Source organism: Leguminivora glycinivorella, chromosome 9 (genome assembly GCF_023078275.1).
Source record: "Leguminivora glycinivorella isolate SPB_JAAS2020 chromosome 9, LegGlyc_1.1, whole genome shotgun sequence".
NCBI lineage: Eukaryota > Metazoa > Arthropoda > Insecta > Lepidoptera > Tortricidae > Leguminivora > Leguminivora glycinivorella.
Window position 1 is genome coordinate 25481151 of NC_062979.1, and position 20010 is coordinate 25501160.

Sequence of the window (20010 nt, forward strand, 5' to 3'; positions counted from 1 at the left end):
ACATGGTGATACCTGACATTTTGTTTGATGGGACTACTATCCCCCTTTCCTCTACTGTCCGAAATTTGGGTATCACCATGGATCAGACGCTTTCTTGGGCTCCTCACGTTACTCAAGTGAGTAAAAATATCTTTGGCTCCCTCCACTCTCTACGGCGACTGCAGAATTTCCTTCCTTTTTATACTAAGGTTACTCTTGCTCGTTCTCTTTTGCTTCCTCTTATTGACTATGGTGACGTTGCGTTTGTAGATCTTACCGAGGAATTGCTGGACAAACTGGAACGGTTGCAGAATGTCTGTATCAGGTATATATTTGGCCTCCGCAAATACGATCACATCTCTGAGTTTCGTTCCCGGCTTGGGTGGTTACCGATCCGCCGACGTAGAGATGTGCGTGTCCTGTCGTTGCTGTACAACGTACTCTATAACCCCTGTTCGCCAACTTACCTATCTGAGAGATTTAACTATCTGGCTGAAGGCAGTGAACACCGCTTACGTTCAAGCACTAATCTTACGCTTGCCATTCCGACAAATAATACACGTACGTATGCAAAGTCTTTCACGGTGCGCGCGGTGAAATTGTGGAATGAACTGCCCCGGTCTCTCAAACAGTCTCAGTCTGTGGCATCACTCAAGACTAATTTGAAGAAGCTTTGGCTTTCCAACCAAGCGTGATCTGGTTATGTGTATTCCTTCTGAACCTACTCCTATTTGAGAAGTACATATTTCTTGCGATATTCATATTTATGTATATATATATTTATATATCGTATTTTATTTGTGTATTCGTGTATGTAGTTTATTTCATAATATTATTTAGTATTTATGTAGTTTATTTACTTGTGGACATTATTTTGGTTTATTTCTGACCTTTATTGTACTTCTGTAAGTTTGTCTATCTTGCCTACTTTAATGTTCCTCTCATCTAATCTAAGGTTAGCTGGAAGAGATCCCAATTATAGGAGATAAGTTCGCCTTTGTACCTCTGTTCCTGTAAACTGTATATGAATCTGTTGTACACAACTAAAGTGATTACTACTACTAGATAGAAAAGATATTTTAATTTAAGACGGAAAACTCTCTCAAACATCAAGATTTATTAAGTTCTTGGCTTTGTGTCACAAATTCTTGATTTAATGTCTACAAGCTCCATTTGAGAATCAACAAGTTCAAATCAAAAAATATCAAGGTTTTTATTCAAGATTTAGAACAATCTTGGCTTTCAATTCTTGGTTTGATGCTTATAGATTTCATTCATAATTCGAGCAGGTTTTAAATAAAAAATCAACACGGACTTAGGTCAAGATTTATTACATTCTTGGCTTCATATCACAAATTCTTGATTTAATGCCTACAAGTTCCATTTGAGAATCAACACGTTTAGATCGAAAAATAATAAAGTTTTGCTTCAAGATTTAGTTCGCGCGCCGAGCGGCGACACCGGTTTAGTTACCAAAAAACCCGCTAGATGGCGCTGACCCCAGCCCATAGAATTCGTACATCGCGGTGTTAAGATTTTTCCCGATTTGGTTAGGCTCGCCGGTTGGAACTTGATATGTATCGAATCATAGGAATACAAATTCCGACATAATAGCCCCCTGCTTCCCTCTGGGAACTACGCGCTATTATTGAGGACTATCCTAAACGTGCTTCCGCTCCAGTTCTCTCTCTCTCTCTCTCTCTAACTGGCTGGGGAACTCGAAATTATATATTTTAAATGAAATAAGATAAATTACATCCAAGAAGTAAGTATATTTGGTTTAAGATACTTACTGTTTCACCCCAAGAAACATTAAATGAAATGATGAAATGAAATGAAATGATATCTTTTATTTCAGACAGATGTCCATATTTAGGTACACAAAATGTTAGTAAAACAATAACACAATAAAAATAAAATTAAAGAACAATAAAATAAAACATCTTACGCTAGAGTTAGTAGAACACATAATGCTCGTTAGATCTCACATGCATTGACATCCAATGAGTAATAAGAGGGCCATCAACCCTTTCTGCAATCACCCTCAGGAGAGTGTTGGTGCTGTCCCTGACGCGCTGCCACAATGACGCCACCCTCTTACGCAACACTGCGTGGAAGCCATCCGTGCTCCACTCGGCGAACATTCCCGACGCGCTGCAGCGCCAGGGCAGCCCCAACAATCCCCTGAAGGCATTGTTATATTGAACACGCAGAGCACTAAAAGTTCTTTTGGTATAGTTGCTCCACAGGTTGCACGTGTACAGGTTTTGACAGTAAGTTTTAAACAGTGTTAACTTCACCTCTCGGGAACAGCGCGCAAACCTGCGTGACAACATATTACCTCTAACTGATAGTGCTCTGCGTTCTCTTTCTATGTCCTCATCATCTCTGAGAGTATCAGTGATCCAATGGCCCAAATATTTGAATTTTGTCACAGCCTGAAGAGGAGATCCGTCTAGACTAATATATGGTATAGGATACGTTTTAGTACCAGACTTAAAGACTAAGATCTCACTCTTTTTGACATTATATTTGAGCCCATGGGCCACAGCATACTTCTCACAAATAGCCAGCATTATTTTTAATGCATTTATTGAGGGGCTCAGCAGCACCATATCGTCGGCATAGCTGATGTTGTTGACAAAACAGCCGTCCACCGAACAACCCACGCCAGCACTGCTGAGCTCCTCAATCAACCCATTTACATATATATTAAAAAGTGTGGGTGACGTTAATCCCCCTGTCGGACTCCACACTCCATTTTATAGGGGTCTGAGTACTGTCCAGCCCATCTAACGCTATTTGTTTGATGATCGTACCAATACTCAAACATGTTAGTTAACTCAACTGGTAAACTAGTCTCGTTGCGTAACTTATGCCACAATAACTTGTAAGACACAAGGTCAAATGCCTTCGACAAGTCCAAAAAACAAGCAAAAACTGGCGTATTTCTCTTTGTGTAATATTGAACAGTATGCTTAAGACACAGGACAGCCGATTCAGTTGACAATCCGGGTCGAAATCCGAACTGGGCGTCATGCAAGTTGATATGCTTATTCAGATGCGTGTTAAGCACACTGTCCAATACTTTAGCCATTATAGTTGCCAAAGAGATTGGTCTGTAGTTGGACCTGTCGGAGGCATCACCAGTCTTATTTTTTACAATCGGCACCACTATGGTTTTCATTAGGTCTTCAGGCAGGTAGTTATGACGAATACATAATGTGTATAACATTGCAAGGACCCTCGGAAGATGAGCGCCCGCATGTTGCAGATGCTCAATGCTGAGACCATCGTGTCCGGGTGATTTACCTCTCGTCATCTGGCGTACGACCTTCGCTATTTCCTCGGATGTGACTTTAATCGAGGCATTATTCACACAAGTCCCATCACCAAGCACCGGCGGACGCTCATCCACCTTCAAAGGTTCCACCTTGAAATGATCCTTAAAGAGGTTTGCAATGTCAATTGGCTCACTGACATTATCAACACTTACCGGAAGGCTCACTTTAGGGTTCAGCCTATTTGTCGATTTCCAGAATTGTACAAAGTTCTTAGAATGATGATGAGAGGCAATATTATCCATTATAATCTGGTCTTTCTCATTTTGACAGAACTTAAGTTTGGCTTTGAAACGTTTCCTAGTGCAGCACATCTCCTCATACAATTGGCCTGATCTTGGTTTACCAGACATGCACCATTCCTGAAAACATATCCTCGCCCTTTGGTGAGCCTCCCTGACGTGTTTATTCCAGCCTGCAACATGACCTGCTCGGTGGTGCTTTTTATGATAACTAGCAATTGACGCCTCTTTAAGTATCACTGTAATAGACTCATACATGTTATCTATGATTACCTTATGCTCAGAGTTAAAACAAACATTATCACAACATTGTTCTAGTTCTCCAGGAAAATCAACATCTTTTAATTTACTATTACACATATTTCGATAAGCGTTTATCTGGGACAGCTCCCTTTCACCCCATATTATACCCCTACAAATATCACTTCCCATGTCTGTGGTTTGAATATTATTTTTCGCTATATTTTTATTTAAATAACATACTATTTCCAAAGGGAAGTGGTCGGACCAAAACACGTCGTAGTGTATATTGACTTCAGCAACTGTTAATCTAGCCGCTTCTGTAGTTACACAGTGGTCAAGCCACCGGGCACAACCGTGGCTATCGCTGACATAAGTATAAGAGTCCGCTGGTAAGAGTTCAGAGTCCACTATGCATAGTTGTTGTTCACTACAAAAATTAACCAGTTCACTGTAGAAAGGCATGCCTGGGTGTGCATTAAAATCGCCTAACATGTATATGAGATCCACTTGTTCACTGTCAATAATCGCATAAATTTCTCCTAAACATTCCGTAAATTCAACTAGGTTATCACGCTCGTCAGTCGGCATGTAAACTGAAAAAACTATCATAGACCTGTCACTCATTGTCACTCTAATCGCCGTTAGCCTTACACTTTTACACTGAATTACGGAAACACACGGAAACCTGTTTTTACGCCACATGATTGCAACACCCCCATGAGGGCGGCCGCGTAACACTCCCGCCGCCAAATCAACAGCCGTCGTGCCGCAGTACCCGAACCCGGCGTCAGCAGTTCCAAGTAGCGGTATATCGTGTTGTAGTAGCCACAGTGTTGCCAGATCTACTGATTTAGCAGTAGATCTACCTGATTTTGAAAAAATCTACTGATCTACTGCTTTTTTAGTAATTTTTCAAGAAATCTACCTGCTTTTTCCCAAATCGATATTTTTTAGTATAAACAATTGGATTGGCTTAAAATTTTTACTATAGACGGTCCAACAACTTTGTCAAGGCGATAAATTAAAATTTTCTATGGGATTTCAATTTTTAAAGTTGCTGCTTTTTTTCTAGTGAAAGAAATCGCTTGACAGACTTTATATCTGTGATTGTTCGTAGTGTAGTGGCAGCACAAACTACTAAGAAGATACTACGTGGTAGCTTGCTATTAGCAATAGCGATTTAGGCGGGTGCAAGAAGTTTGATGTTTGTATTCTAACTGGTTTTATGTGTGTTCATATAAAATAATAGTACATTACGTCAGATGCCGGGAAAGAAGGGCTTACATGCTGTGTAGGTATATCCAGCTGAGTAGGATAGCGATACGAAGCCTGTAAAGCCATTTTCACGGCGAGGCATGTATAGTGCTTTTCTCAAATTTGCAATGAAATAAAAAAAAAATCTCTTGATAGTTTTGATTACTAAATGTCATGGTGTAGTGTCAGAATTTGACGTTTAGAAACAAATGAAGGGTGCATTACAGGCTTTGAAGTGTGAACTGTACTATGAAATTCCTTTACATATCATCTTCACTCAGCTCACCGAATACGTAGTAGTTCCCAAAAACATTTCATTCCGAGTTTGAGAAAAAGTTCTTATTTGTGCAACTGCCCCATCGATACTGAATAGGAATGGAATCAATTGAATTCATCCTACACCTTATAAAACAAAGTCCCCCTTCGCGTCTCGTCTGTCTATGTGTCATTCGCGATAAACTCAAAAAACTACTGAATGAATTTTCATGCGGTTTTCACCTATGTGAATTAGTGATTCTTGGGGAAGGTTTAGGCATATAATTTGTTGAGACTTTGTTTGAAATATGATGACGAATATGAAAAAAAAATGACGATATTTGGTAAACAAGTCGGACAAAATCCCACTGGCTGAGAGCCTTAATCGAAAACGCTGCCCAAACCGTTTGAGCCGTATCAAAGAGCTGCTGAAAATAATAGGCAAGTCACCGTTTTCAACCGGTATTTTAGTGAAAGTGAGATTCAAAAATCGGCCTCCTGTAGGTACCCAATCTTCTTAGTAGTTTGTGGCGAAATAGTGTAAGGTGCATTAGGGTAATTTCGAATGACAGGAATGCTCTGGTAATTCAGAAAGGGGAATCTTGATATGATGGAAATAATGGTAATTTATGTGCGACTTTCGAAATTAGACGACTTTCGGAATTAAATTACCCTAATGCACCTTATCTCTCAAGTTTTAATCTTCGTAAAAATTGTATGGGATAAGTAAGTTTTTCTTGACTGCGGCTTTTCGAGTCGGTTTTTGTTCCATACAAACATTTGATCATGGATAAGAAAGAAAAAAATTGTCAAAAATGACCTTTGTACCTGTTTTTTCCAAAACCTAATAAACGCCAATCTTCATGAATTTGAAATCGCGAGAAGTGTTTTAAGAGTTCTAGGACCGTTTTTGTGTAACAGCATAATTTTTCTTTCATTCTTCTGCACTTGGTATCAATATTTGTAATCTACTGCTTTTTCTCCCGATCTACTGGTTTTTTATTCATTTTTCTACTGTATACTTCAGATTCCGTCTGGCAACACTGAGTAGCCATGTCTCAGAAAGTGCGATTATATCAGCTGATTTACACAGAGATCTCACACACTCGATAGATCTTGAGAAACCTTTACAATTAAAGGATATGAACTTACTTGTACGATTATCCATTATGTTGACTTACAGCTTTGTCCTCACTTTTCTTAGATGAAAAGTCCACAAAACGCCTAAAAAGTATACCTTCCGGCCAGAAGTCTTCCTTTAGAAAAATGTTCAACTTACTTTTAGGTACTAGAACTTTGTATGCGTCATAGCCCCGGTCAATTTTCAAATTAATTTTTTTCAAGGACACATTTATTTGCGTCTTATTGTGAACATGAGTAGTTATATCATTTTCAGTTGTGGACTTACTGACATTATAAATAAATAGTGGTATTCTCATGTCGGCAGCCTTAAAATTACCACTAAACTCGGTAGCGGCTGTTCCCATTTTCCCCACTATTCTGTTTCTGAATCTATATCTCTGGGCGTCCTTCCACTCCTCGTCCGGGTTTTCAGTTCTCCATTGTCCAGGCTCCTTTAATTTACTCGCATAAGATGTCATATTAACATTATCAATCGTGCACATTCGCGGATCTGAATGCGCAGTCTCCGACTCCGTAGGTATAGGTAACATCGTTGATTCTGCAAGCGCAGTCGCCGTATGGCTCGTAGGCAGTACTTGAGGGCACATTCGCGTTCCTGTATGCGCAGTCTCTAAGTCCGCACACATGGGTGGTTCTGCATGCGCTATCGCTGAACCCGTTTGTAATACTTGTGTGCACATTCGCGGTTCTGATTGCGCGGCGCCCATGCCGGCCGCGGCATTGTCTGCATTCTGTAACATAGTGGTTTTCACGCGCGCATTGCTATTATGGGACATAGGTGGTTTTACTCGCACATCGGCCTCAGTATTAGTCATCATGGCTTCCGCAGTTGACACGAGCGTTAACATACGCGGTATTGAATGCCCATCCGAGTTGTTTACGCCGATTTGTCCGTTACATTTACTTAAATTTAAAGAAGTGTTTTGTTTACATATTTCTACCGACGACTCGTAAGGGTGTAGAGGGCTCTGTATCGATGAGTTATTATTGTTAGGACTAGATTCTGATGGGAAATGTTCCATACCCATAGGCCCACTGTCGTAGTTACAGTTATTTCGTAGGTAGTTTCCTCTACGTATGTTTACATTGCGGTAGTCATCTTGAGAAGTTATTGACGAAAGTTTTAGACGGTCTACTTCTTTCTTTAATGCCTCAAAGGTTTCTAAGGTGACGTATTGCCCTTCGATTGACTTAAATTGTTCCTTTAATACCAGTATATCTTTGAGGAGACGAGTCGGATCCAAGTGATCGAATGTTAAAGGGGGCAATTTCTGTAGATTAAATCTAACTTCAAACATGTAAATCTTCATCTAATACCGTCAGAACTTTTAAAATGAAAAATGTATATATTTGGTGTAAGTAACTAATTGTTTCACCCCAAGAAACATTAACTTTTACTTTAATTATGCATAACTCTTAACCGAAAACCGTCATAACTCTTAATACAACAATTTTATTACTTAGAACCAAGAAAAATTATACTTGTTTTTAAGAACTTGCTGATTTGCTTCTGAGTAATAATTATCACTGAACAAAACGTTTACGCTCTTGGAATAAATGATTAAGTTTTTAAAAAAAGATTGTTTTGCTAATCATGTTAAGATATAAAATGGTTAGTGCAAGTAATAAACATCGAGACATTTTATGTTTTATATCAAGTAATTAAAATCTTCCTGATATGGGAAACTGGATATCTCTTGGTTCAAATAGGTTTCTTTGGTTGAAGAGATATTTTCTATCTGTGTACTTACGTCTGAAAAGGGCCGCAGCCGCAGGGATCTTTATTGGCCCAGCAACGTCTGAGTTTAGAGTTTGGAGGTCAATGTGTCATCACCACACTAGCATTACAAATAGTAACTGTAATGTGATAATGATTGTTTGTCGTTCGTTACAAACATTACATGATAGTTTACTTTATCTCTCTTGCAAGTCTTGCACGTTTTGTTTTATCAAGCGTTTAGACTCGAGAGCGATAGACATTAGTACCTAGAGGAGTTCCTACTAAGTAACGAAAGGAAGGACCCTTCTGTGATGGAACACCACATATTATAATAAAATTATGGGTCTCACAGACGTTACCTAGGTAATTTTACGCAAGTGAAGTGATAGCGTATCTAAGTATAAGATGTTGTAATAACAAGCAGGTTATGTAATTAAGAAATAGTTGAAATGTTGGTAAATTACAACGACATAGAACGCTGATGTCTTCACATTGTTTGACAAAAGGATATTAGAATAATAGATTTACAGATTAAAACCCAATTAAGACACAATAATTTAACACCGCGTCAAATAATCGACTTATCCTTAGATTTACGAATAGCACAAAACAAAAGACGAAAAGGGATGACCCACGCTAATCCGCACATTTTTAGCTACAACTGCTTTCATTTTTCTAACAGCATCTACAAGATATCACATGTGTGTTGAGGCACGTTGAGAATTATATATAATGAGGCTGAGGCATTAAATTAACAATAAGAAGTGAATGTACTGCGCTACGTCGCGTCGCCAGAATGTTGCGCGTGGTGTTTGTGGCATTCCCGACTATTTTCATCCATATTGATATTCACGGATTTCCCGCGGCTATCTGTAGGTATTATGCGGACCCAGCGGACCTGATGACATGCTTATTTTCACCTGTTTATTAACAAACATACACGCACAAAAATTAGATAGAGAGCATTAGATGCTTAGATGATAGATATCTAAGGGATGAGGTAACTGTCCAAAGTGAGTAGGTAGGTACCTACATAAAGCAACGAATTCGCGTTACCCAGGTATCTACATATTCCTCCACGATACGATACGATACGAGTATGTAGTGTAAGGAGCGATAGAAACGAGGATTATGGGCTTGAATTATTGAATCTTGAATTATAGATAGAAATATATAGGTACCTAGAACAAATGTACCCAACATTATGACCTCAAAGATTTTCATAAAATGCTAGAACGTAATAACAACACCCGTCTGAGAGGTCATCAGTATAAACTGGTCTCTCGCAGGTCATACAACAATCCTCATAGACATTTCTTTAGTAATAGAGTGGTAAAAGCTTGGAATCAGCTCCCGGAGGATGTAATATCGGCCCAAAGTGTAAACGAATTCAAGAATAAGTTAGACAAGCACAGTGCTAATTCCACATAACACCTGAAACCTCTACCGACAACTGGATACAGGCTTTATCAGTTACTACAACTGCCTGCCTGCTTTACAAATAATAATAATAATAATAATAAGCCCCCAGGGCAGCTTGTGGCGAGCTGAATGGCGTCCCTTGGGTCCCATGCCCCCGAGAGTCGGTCAGGCCCCTCCCTCCGGCTTGCCTTCACTGGCCGGCCGGAGTGAACACTGAGCAGGGGCCGCAGGACTCTCACCTCTGGCTTGCCTTAACCGGCCGTCCAGAGTGGGGTGCCAGAGCTATATGCTCGCAGGGTGGAAGTGAAATATGCATAAGACGCGAGTTGGCACAGTGGCTGTTTCGTACAGACTGGGTAGAAAGCGGCGCACACCTCTCCACACCCTGAGCCGCTCACGCTATGTTGTCCCCTTGTCGCTCCGTGCGAGCGGCCGTTTTCGGGGACCCATATAGTGAGTTGGCGAGTCACCGCCTGCCTATTTTTTCGTGTTTTTAAAACATATGATCAAGGCAGGTGCCATAGACCTTTCCATAGACCGGTCACTAGCACACTAACATTTCAACTCAATAGCCCAGTATAATTTGTTTCTTTTCATTGCAATAGTTTTACACTAACCGGGGCTTGTCCTTGGGTGCATTCTATAGTGCGGACAGGGACAATCGCCGGCTAGTGTCACATTACTTTAAATTAAACTGTCTTAAAGGGCCTCTGCGCTGTTGGCTTCGGCCCCACGCACGCCTCCCAAAAGTCCGGGACCCCATGGTCCCGAGAACTGGAAAAGACAAACAAGTAATAGTAATAAGCCCCCAGGGCAGCTTGTGGCGAGCTGAATGGGAAGTGGCGTCCCTTGGGTCCCATGCCCCCGAGAGTCGGTCAGGCCCCTCCCTCCGGCTTGCCTTCACAGGCCGGCTGGAGTGAACACTGAGCAGGGGCCGCAGGACTCTCACCTCTGGCTTGCCTTAACCGGCCGTCCAGAGTGGGGTGCCAGAGCTATATGCTCGCAGGGTGGAAGTGAAATATGCATAAGACGCGAGTTGGCACAGTGGCTGTTGCGTACAGACTGGGTAGAAAGCGGCGCACACCTCTCCACACCCTGAGCCGCTCACGCTATGTTGTGCCCTTGCCGCTCCGTGCGAGCGGCCGTTTTCGGGGACCCATATAGTGAGTTGGCTAGTCACCGCCTGCCTATTTTTTCATGTTTTTATAACATATGATCAAGGCAGGTGCCATAGTCTCCCATAGTACCGGTTACAAGTCCACCAGCAATTCAACCTAATAGCCCGGTTTCTTTTATTTACCTTTTTCTTTCAATAGTTCTACACTAACCGGCGCTTGTCCTTGGGTGCATTACTATAGTGCGGACAGGGATAATCGCCGGGTAGTGTCACATTACATTTAGAGTAAATTGTCTGAAAGGGCCTCTGTGCTGTTGGCTTCGGCCCCACACATGCCTCCCAAATGTCCGGGACCCCATGGTCCCGAGTACTGGAAAGGACAAACAAATAATAATAATAAAATGTTTGTTCTGTTATCAACTCGAAGCGGCACAAGTTCGTCGACCTTTAGGGACAGAAATAATATTAAATCTCTGCATTTAGATTTCTGGCCATTTGTTATGTATGTGATTACTCCCTTGAGGCAAAAAATATAAATATCCCTTTAGTACTTGTCTTGTTCTTCGACTTCTTCGTGACTTCTTCTTAAAGGTTTGAGTCTTGCGCCTTGATAGTTTCTTGTTTTTAGGTATTCTTTTGTCTATCTGACAATTCTTTTAAGAAAATGTCGCGTTGTCATTTTCTCGCGTAGCCCATGATGAAAGTGAAGTGAGCGAAGACAGCATGTTGATGATATAGTTTGTTATCCACTATACCAACACTATACTAATCGTTGCATAAGATGGCAGCGAGCGTCGAACGTGCGGCGGCGGCAGCGGCGCGGCCAGCTCGCGGGCTCGCGAGCTCGAGAGGTCGTCGGCCGCTCGTGAAAGTCACTGCCACAACTGCCAGGTGCAACGCAGAATAGATGCAAGGACGCCGACAAATTGTTCACCGCACGCAGTAAACAACACACATAATGAGCCCGAACTCTGTTTATTTATGCATTTATGGCTTTACCTTTAAATCAACTAAGGAGCTATGCACTGGATATGTTGTAGCTCAAAGCTGTTATGATTGTCATGTATGAAGTAACAGCAATATCAAAATCATGACGTCACTGTCATCATGATTTTGCACTGGCGGGGATCTAGGGACGGGACTTTTCCGGACAGTGTGTGCAGCAGGAACAGCAGTTATTGCAGTTAACTTCTCAAATTATGACACAAATGATGAATGAACTTTAAAAGTGGAATGGTAGCTCCGACATGGCTACTACAATATATATCATTTCACGTGTGGCATTGAGAGCAAGGTTTATGCACACTTTGAAAGATAGGTTTTAACTATTACCTCTCTGTTCAGCACTTTGCAAAAGGACAATTTTTGTAAGTTTTTGTTTGATTTGATTTTATTGTTTGTGATACTTAGTTCTTCAACTGTACAGTACTTGTAAGTACATGCTAAAAGTTATTTCAGCTGTCCAAACAAACAGGGTACTTAAAATTAGTAAGGGAAGATGATGCTCATGCAGGCAGGTGTATGTTATGTAAATAAAACCGTACCCAGGGCCGGATTAAGGGTAGAGCGAGTGGAGCGGCCGCTCTAGGCGCCACATGGTAAGGGGGCGCCAAAATCGAGAATGTGGAAAAATGCATACAAAAAATTATACGTTGCGTGGGCGCGCACATATCACAAAATGGCGAGAGGAGTCGGAAATGAATCCACCTATTGAAAATCTAGATTTGTAATTCAGATTAAGTGGAAAGTTGCACCACATTGCCCTTCATAAGGGCGCTGTTGCTAGGGCGCCGTAAAAGGAGGATTCTAGCCCTTGAGGAACCACGTTGTTGTGCGACCAACGGCAAAGTTACGTCGCTATCCAAATGAAGATAGACAAATAGATAGATAGTCCAAAGCGGAGTTTCTCATAAAGCCAAAGGCGCAAAACGTCTCAGAGTTTTATTTATGTGAAAATGAAAGTGAAATTTCTTCATTTGTGATTCTAGAGTGAATAATAAATATATTGTAAAATTCCCAAACCTATTATATTTACATTATCTGCGATTAAATTTGGTTGCGGAACGGAACACTCGCTTCTCCTCAACTCAACAAAAACATATTTCTTTTTATTAATTACTTAAAAGTCAAGTGAACCTTCTATATTTTACATAAATTTATTTATTAAAGAATCTATATATATATAGCTTTTAATAAATTTCTATCGGTTTCATTTTCATATCAACTTTTTTCGGGGGGGGGACAACTTTGAATAAAATGGCCCAAATTCCGAATCTGCTTTCCAGACTTGTATAGACCACTATAGTGCTCCATTTTGTTTGTTATTTTATGTGCATGATATACACGTTCAGCCACACGTAACTCTACTAGGGTAGTTCAACCATTTGTCCCTTCCGCACTCTGTATGATGAAATCCATAAGTTATGTATTGCGTTAATCTCAAATTACGGCATTACTATGAAAAAAATTTCGCGCTCGCTACGCTCGCGAATTATTTTCCTACGTAGTGAAACTTCTTCCCAAGGCCGCCGAAACTCAAACTCGCTCTACCCTGATCGAGTGCAAGGGCCGGCACTGACCGTACCTATCCTATATCGTTTTAACTTGACCGCAGCTGACTTATGATCAGATATATGTATGTTTTTTTTTTAATTATATAGGCAGCAAACAAGCAGACGAGCCGCCTGATGGGAAGCAGTCATCGCCACCCATGGACATAAGCAACATAAGGGGAGTCATGCACTTATGCGTTGCCGACCATTGAGAACCCTAAATACCTGCTTCTTGAAGAACCCCATGTCATAGCGCAAGGAGGTAGCTCATTCCACAACTTGCAAAGGGCAAAAACGAGCGAGAAGCCCGTTTATTCTTGGTTTGCCGCGTGTCCAGAAAGTGAGGATGAACTTTATTTCTTTGGCGAGAGGTGCGGTGATTAACACGCGACGGTGGCACCAAGTCAAAGAGTTCATCAGAACATTCTTCGGTAAAACAAGCACAAAGAGCCAACATCTTCTCCGGAGGCTAAGAGGTTCTAATCCGGCAGTGAGATCAGGATTGCCAACAATACGAACTGCCGGATGCTGGATAGAGTCAAATGGAAGAAGTTGGTATTTCAGTGCTCCAGAGACCAGAGATGAGAACAGTACTACATTATATACATTACATACATCTTGCTTCTGGAGAAAATCCAAAAGGCTTTTTTGAGATTTTTATATAAGAAAATTTATGGGCTTTATCCTTTCCTTTACCCAACAAAATTTCTGCTCGGCACTCTAGGTTTTAACTCCCTGGAAGTGAGGCGTAATTATGCTCTTGTGACCGGGGCATGCCGAATAATACGTGGAGATTCAGACTGTCCGCAGCTGGTCTCGCAACTGGTACGTCTTCTGGTACCCCCTCAGTCTAAAACGCTATTCAATTTTAGGCCGCGTACTCGTGACTTGCTAGCAGTTCCCAAATCGCGCACTGTAGCGTAGCGTACAGGAACTCACCCTTAGTTCGCGTTTTGAAGTACCTTAATGCGCTTCTCAAATCAGCAGTATCAGCACCTGACTGTGACGTTTTTGCCAGTAGATGGAAGGTCTTATGTGATGAATGTCTGAGGTTTTGCGAAGCGATGGATGATCGGGTGTCTTCAGTTAGTTATTAAGTTTATTATGTTAACGTTATTACACTAAGTATTACTGGTCTGTGTGGTGACGGGTTAAGAATTTCACCACCCCCTTTCTTGCCGTGGGTGTCGTAGAAGGCGACTATGGCATATGGGTTAAATTGTGGCGTAGGCGAGAGGCTGGCAACCTGTCACTGCAATGTCACAGTTTCGTTTTCTTTCAACCCCTTATTTGCCAAGAGTGGCACTGAAGCTTTAGTGGTTTCAAGTGTTCTGCCTACCCCTTTATGGGATACAGGCGTGATTGTATGTATGTATGTATGTATGTATTAACAATATAGTATGATGTTTTATGCATTGCACAGTGCCTTAGTGTCTCACTGTAATACTGTGTAATTTGTTTTGAAATAAAATAAAATAAAAAAAAATTATGAAGTCATACTTGTTTAGCAAAAGCCGGTGACCTGATGTGAAGTACTGTTTCGCTCTATTGAGCACACCGAGCTTCTTAGAGGCCAGTTTGGCCTCGAGTTTCAAATGACCCCGAACCTGGACCTCCTTCGTAATGTCGACACCGAGTATCCCGATACTCTTAGAGATGGTAAGAGGAATGTCCTGGAATTTAGGCGCTATGTCGAATGGGGTTTTCTTTGCGGAAAACGCGCAAACTTTTGTGTCTTACTGGGGTTAAACTCTGTAGGTACGTTATCTAAGTTATTTGTATGTCTATCTAGTTATTTTATTATTGTGTCAAATCAAATGTCTATTCCCATGAACCAGTAATGTTTAGACGTGATACCTTGTCTAGGTAGGGCCAGACACCGGTGAGCACGATGCTGAAGCCCAGCGACATCTGGAACATGGTGAAGTAGATGACGTAGACGCTGCGCCAGCGCTCGCGCCGCTCCTGCTCCGACTCGAGCGCCTCCCCCGCCTCCCCCGCCTCCGCCGCCGGCGCCTCCAGCCGCTGCCGCTCCGCACCCGACCCCTCCTCCACCTCCTCCTTCTTGCTAGATAAACTTCTCTTCAACCACTCCATATTTACGAGTCAATTGACGAATGATAAACACTCTCACTTTCAATGAATGAACGTCAGTTGTAGTCACCGCGCACAGCTGATTATGTTTACGGTCGGAGCGGGACTAGCGGGAGGAGGGCCCGGGGCGCAGGCGCAGGCCGGCATGGCGCGGCGGGATGGGACAGGGTAGGGCTGCGCGCCGCGCGCCGAGACCACGACGCGGACAAAGGATGTAAACAAACAAAGGAGTGTCTTGATCGCGGGGAGTGCCGCTCGGTCAGTGTGGTGCGGGTGCGCGCGCGCTCGCCTGCCGACAGCCGAGTGCCGGCGCCGACTGCCCTGCGGGTGCGGGCTGCGCGAGTGCCCGCGCGCGCTTGGCACTCCGCTCGCCGACCCTCCCGCGCCCGCGACAGATAGCGACAACTATTAATATTCAACAAATAAATGTTTCACTGAATTACTAAACAATACTAATTCCTTTTACCGATGCATTGTTTCGTGATACATGTCTGATAAATATGTAACTGGGTGTAGTGTAGAGCTCCGATAACCAACAGCAAGTATTGATAGAACAACAAACTGAGCTAAACTTTGGTAACTGCACCAAACATCAGAAGCTCTACCGGCTTTTATCATGTTCTAATAATACTAACTAATAATTGTGGGTTGTTAACTATAATTTTAATGTTTAGTTGAAAATGAAAATGAAATGAAAATGAAAATGAAATGAAAATGAAGTTAAAAATACAATAATTTTGAAAAAAGGTAAAATAACGTATCTTAAGAAACAAAAGCCAAAATTTTCTTATGCACTAAATTATAGGAACATTAAGAGCCTTAGTAAGATAAATGTGTACCCATTACCAATCAATGAAACGTTTTTAACTCTAAGCCAGGATTTAAAATATGGCTCAACCGTCGTATTCAGCAAAGTCCGTATTCGGCCCATCTCTAATCAGAACCAAAGGCTAGTAGTCAGTGTCCCTATCCACTGGCCAACCCGGTCGTTGTGTTTGTTAATACATATAATAAATTTACTCATAGTAAAGGCTCTACCTCTCTTTATCGCCTATTATTTAATCGAAGACGATGTCAACGGAAAAAGCTCGTTGCTATTTAATTCCCGTCAGGCACTTTTGGTATACCTAGTTGCCGAAGTATTGTATATAGCATACATCCAAACTTTAAAATAAATACAACAAATTATTTCTATGAAGAAATAATTCATCAAAAATAAAATAGTTGAACACTTATAAGACTTATAAGTTTAGTGGTTACACGTATGGCCGCTATACACATGTGGCCAACGGTTCCACCAACCCTTGGTGGAACCCCTTGGCCAAGATAAGAGCCGCTGTTTACACATTGGCGAAACAATCACTTGGCATTGGCTCTTCATGAAAGATGGACGTGGAATAGAAAAGGCTAGGAAATTCTAGGTCATTTACGTTGTCAGCAAAATTTGATTAAAAAAAATTGGTTGTCTGTAAAGTCGGTTTACGGACGGTAGTTTAACGTGATAACGTCAAACATTACAGTAGTATAGACAGGGGCGGTCAGAGTATAGCAAAAGGGGCCCGATTCTGGGACTTTTTTCACGTTTTTTTATTTATTTATTAAAAATACACAAAAGTTAACAGTATTTCACCAAAGCACTTATGTGGTAATATAATTATGTACATGTTAAATTGACATAAATAAAAGCAAACACACTTAAAAGTTAAACTATGGTTATTACATTAATCACCTAAGGAGTGTAGAGTCTATGAACCTTAAGAGTTTTCTGTAAAACACACCAACACTATCAGCAAATATGTCAATATCGTCTGTCTCCAACATGATGCGGTTAAGAGCAGCTCGGGCTCGAGCGGTGCGCCGGCCGCCGCGAACAGGCGCCGCCGCCGCCGCGCCGGCACCGCGCCCGGCATGCCAACCACCACATTCGCTCTTGGCACTTGCAGCCCCATTCTCTCAAGCACGGATGCGTCATCTACTCTATGGTGAAACAGTTGGCGGTAATGCATAATATGCAGCAGTTTCCGTCTGGTTTCTAGAGTTTGAAGACCAACCATTCCTGTTACGAATAGAGATGGATACATATATGGGTAATATCCGTACAGTCGTTTGTAAATGTGCCTACAGAACTTCCTCTGCACTCTTTCTAGCATAGTGTTTTGTTATTATTAGAAATAATGCATTAAAATAAGCATCTTTTATAAATTAAAGTTTTTTTTAAAACCTACTAATTTAGGAGTTAGAGTGGTGCAAAGTTGCAAAATTTTCCCGTAGCATTACTAAGGCGCCAGAGACAGAAAGCGATATCGACGGAGCCCCGCTTATTACAGAAACTGCACAGAATAGGAGCCTTCGGCCGTTTGAAGATACCTAACGAACCTAACCTAACCTATACCTATATAAAAGTCGTCATTTTGTATCCTAGACCGTTTGCGAGACACGCGTTAATGTTATTAAAGTGCTAGTGCCATTTACTAATCTTAGAACCCTAATATCTCAGTAAATATTAATGGAGAAGAAAAAGTTTATATAACAAAACATCCTTATTTAAACGTGTTCTATATGATTTATCAATATTAACATAGGTTATATTGGTAAAAAAAATCATCGTAAATTTATTAAGTCTCTGGCGCCGTAGTAAATACTATGGGAAAATTCGCAACTTCGTACTGCTCTAACTCCTAAATAAGTAGGTTTTTCAAACAACTTCATTCTATCCATAGTAAAATTAAATTATTTGAAATATTAACAATTTTTTGAATATTCTGATAAGCACATTTATCTTTTTTAGGCAATATATTAAACATTTGCAAGGTTATTTTATTTCCTGAAATCAACACTATTATCGGCATAGATAAACTTATTATTTTCGTAAATATTTCACTACTGTCCTCTCTGACGGCTGCATGGACTTTCAATAGGGACTGAGCTCACACTTTTTTTGCCACACTAAATTGAACTTTATCACCGGTGCAGAAAGGCGTTCTTATCAGACTAGTAAAAGTGTGTCCACATGAGAGAGTCAAAGTTGGGGCTGGTGTCCCTCTCGCACGTGTGACCAGTGTTAAAGAGATTACTATAGTAGTAGTATTTTTACCTGTATGATAACTAAGTTTATAAACTTCTTAAATTATTTTTGTTTTATATCGAGGCAAGGATATTAATACCTTGTAACGAATTGGTAAGTCATTATTATGAAGCCATGAAACCAAAGATTTGCGCAATTAAAAAAAACTTTTAATTCGGTATTAGCAAGGGCGGCTCACTCCGCGATTCTATCGCCGCGCTACAAGTACATGCTGGCGGCCGCGAGTTCGCGGCCTAATCAGGGGTGGCGCGCGTTCTCGCGGAACGCACGTTCGCACTTTCTGTTGTTACTTTACGTCGCAAATTTTTTTTAAGGTTCATATGCGTTGTTCGCGTGTGGAATAGCTAATAATATTTACTTAAATAAATATCTTGAATAAAATAAATACCATAGGACATTTTTACACAGATCTACTATTGATTAAGTCCCCCGGAAAGGTTCAATAAGGCTTGTGATCTTGGAACTTAAACAAAAATATATAAATACTATATATATACCTAGAAAGTACCCAAGACCTGAATATAATAGTATAGCATTTTATCTGAGTATTAATTCGTTTTAATCTATAGGCAACCCTATCGCCGAACGCCGCGCACGTGCGGCTCGTTTCTTTGTTAGAATTTTGTAGGCATTTAAAAAGGCGGCATGTCGTGAACATCAAAGCAGTGGGCCTTCTGTACTTGTACTATTATATATTCTGTGGTATTAGTAGATTTGGTAGTAACTTTAGTGTTAAGTGTTTTAGTGTTTTAGATTTAGACTTAACACTAGTATTACAAATAAAAAACCTAAGTGTACATTTTTGTTCGGTTTAATATGAGTAACTAATATTTACCTCCTCTAACTAAATTAATTATAATTGTATCCGATCGTAGTAAAGAAAATGTATTTAGTCTAATGACTGTAAAACTTCTTAAGTATTAGCTACTGTTCATGATTTCTTTTGCTTACCTATTAGCTTACATACCTAATTTTGTTAGTATGTTAACAATCTTTATATTCAGTAATGAACCTCCAGGTCTTTTTTTATCCAAATTACTTAGTACCTACATTGTAGTACACCAACTCATTTGTTTATGTGACTGTTTGTGTTCTAAATAAAAAAAAAAAAAAAAAAAAAAAAAAAAAAAAAAAAACTTTAAATATTGACTGGTATCCCCAAAGAATGACAGTGATGACGTCATTCAAATAATTTTGACAGTGGCAATAAGTGCGAGAGGGACACCAGCCCCAACTTTACCCTCTCATGTGGACACACTTTTTGGCGTAACAACTCAATCTAGCTTAATAATATATAAATCTATGGACGGCTGACGACAAACTGAATAAAGCGCCAACGTGTAAACGCAGTTGGCCATTGGCGCCAAGATCCTTTGGTGTGTCTGATGTGTGGACAAAAAACCGACACCAATCGGTTGGCCGGCCAGTGCAAGCGCCAACTGCCAACATACGGCCAAGTAGCCCTCTACACGCTTGGCCAAGGGGTTCCACCAAGGGTTGGTGGACCCGTTGGCCACATGTGTACGGCGGCCATTACACTAAACTTCAGGAAGGAAATTAACC

General features: G+C 40.9%; 1 protein-coding gene across 2 annotated transcripts in view; it reads right to left on the reverse strand.

Annotated features, from left to right (window-relative positions):
- LOC125229421 (major facilitator superfamily domain-containing protein 8) overlaps positions 1-15937 on the reverse strand; it is a 33340-nt gene extending 17403 nt beyond the window's left edge. The window contains exon 1 of one of the 2 annotated variants that reach the window (XM_048134248.1): positions 15126-15937. In XM_048134248.1, coding sequence (XP_047990205.1) covers positions 15126-15365 — 240 coding nt within the window. In that variant the 5' untranslated portion in view covers positions 15366-15937. The remainder of the gene's footprint in view (positions 1-15125) is intronic. The other variant, XM_048134249.1, reaches the window with a different exon arrangement.
- Between the last annotated feature and the right edge of the window lie 4073 nt (positions 15938-20010).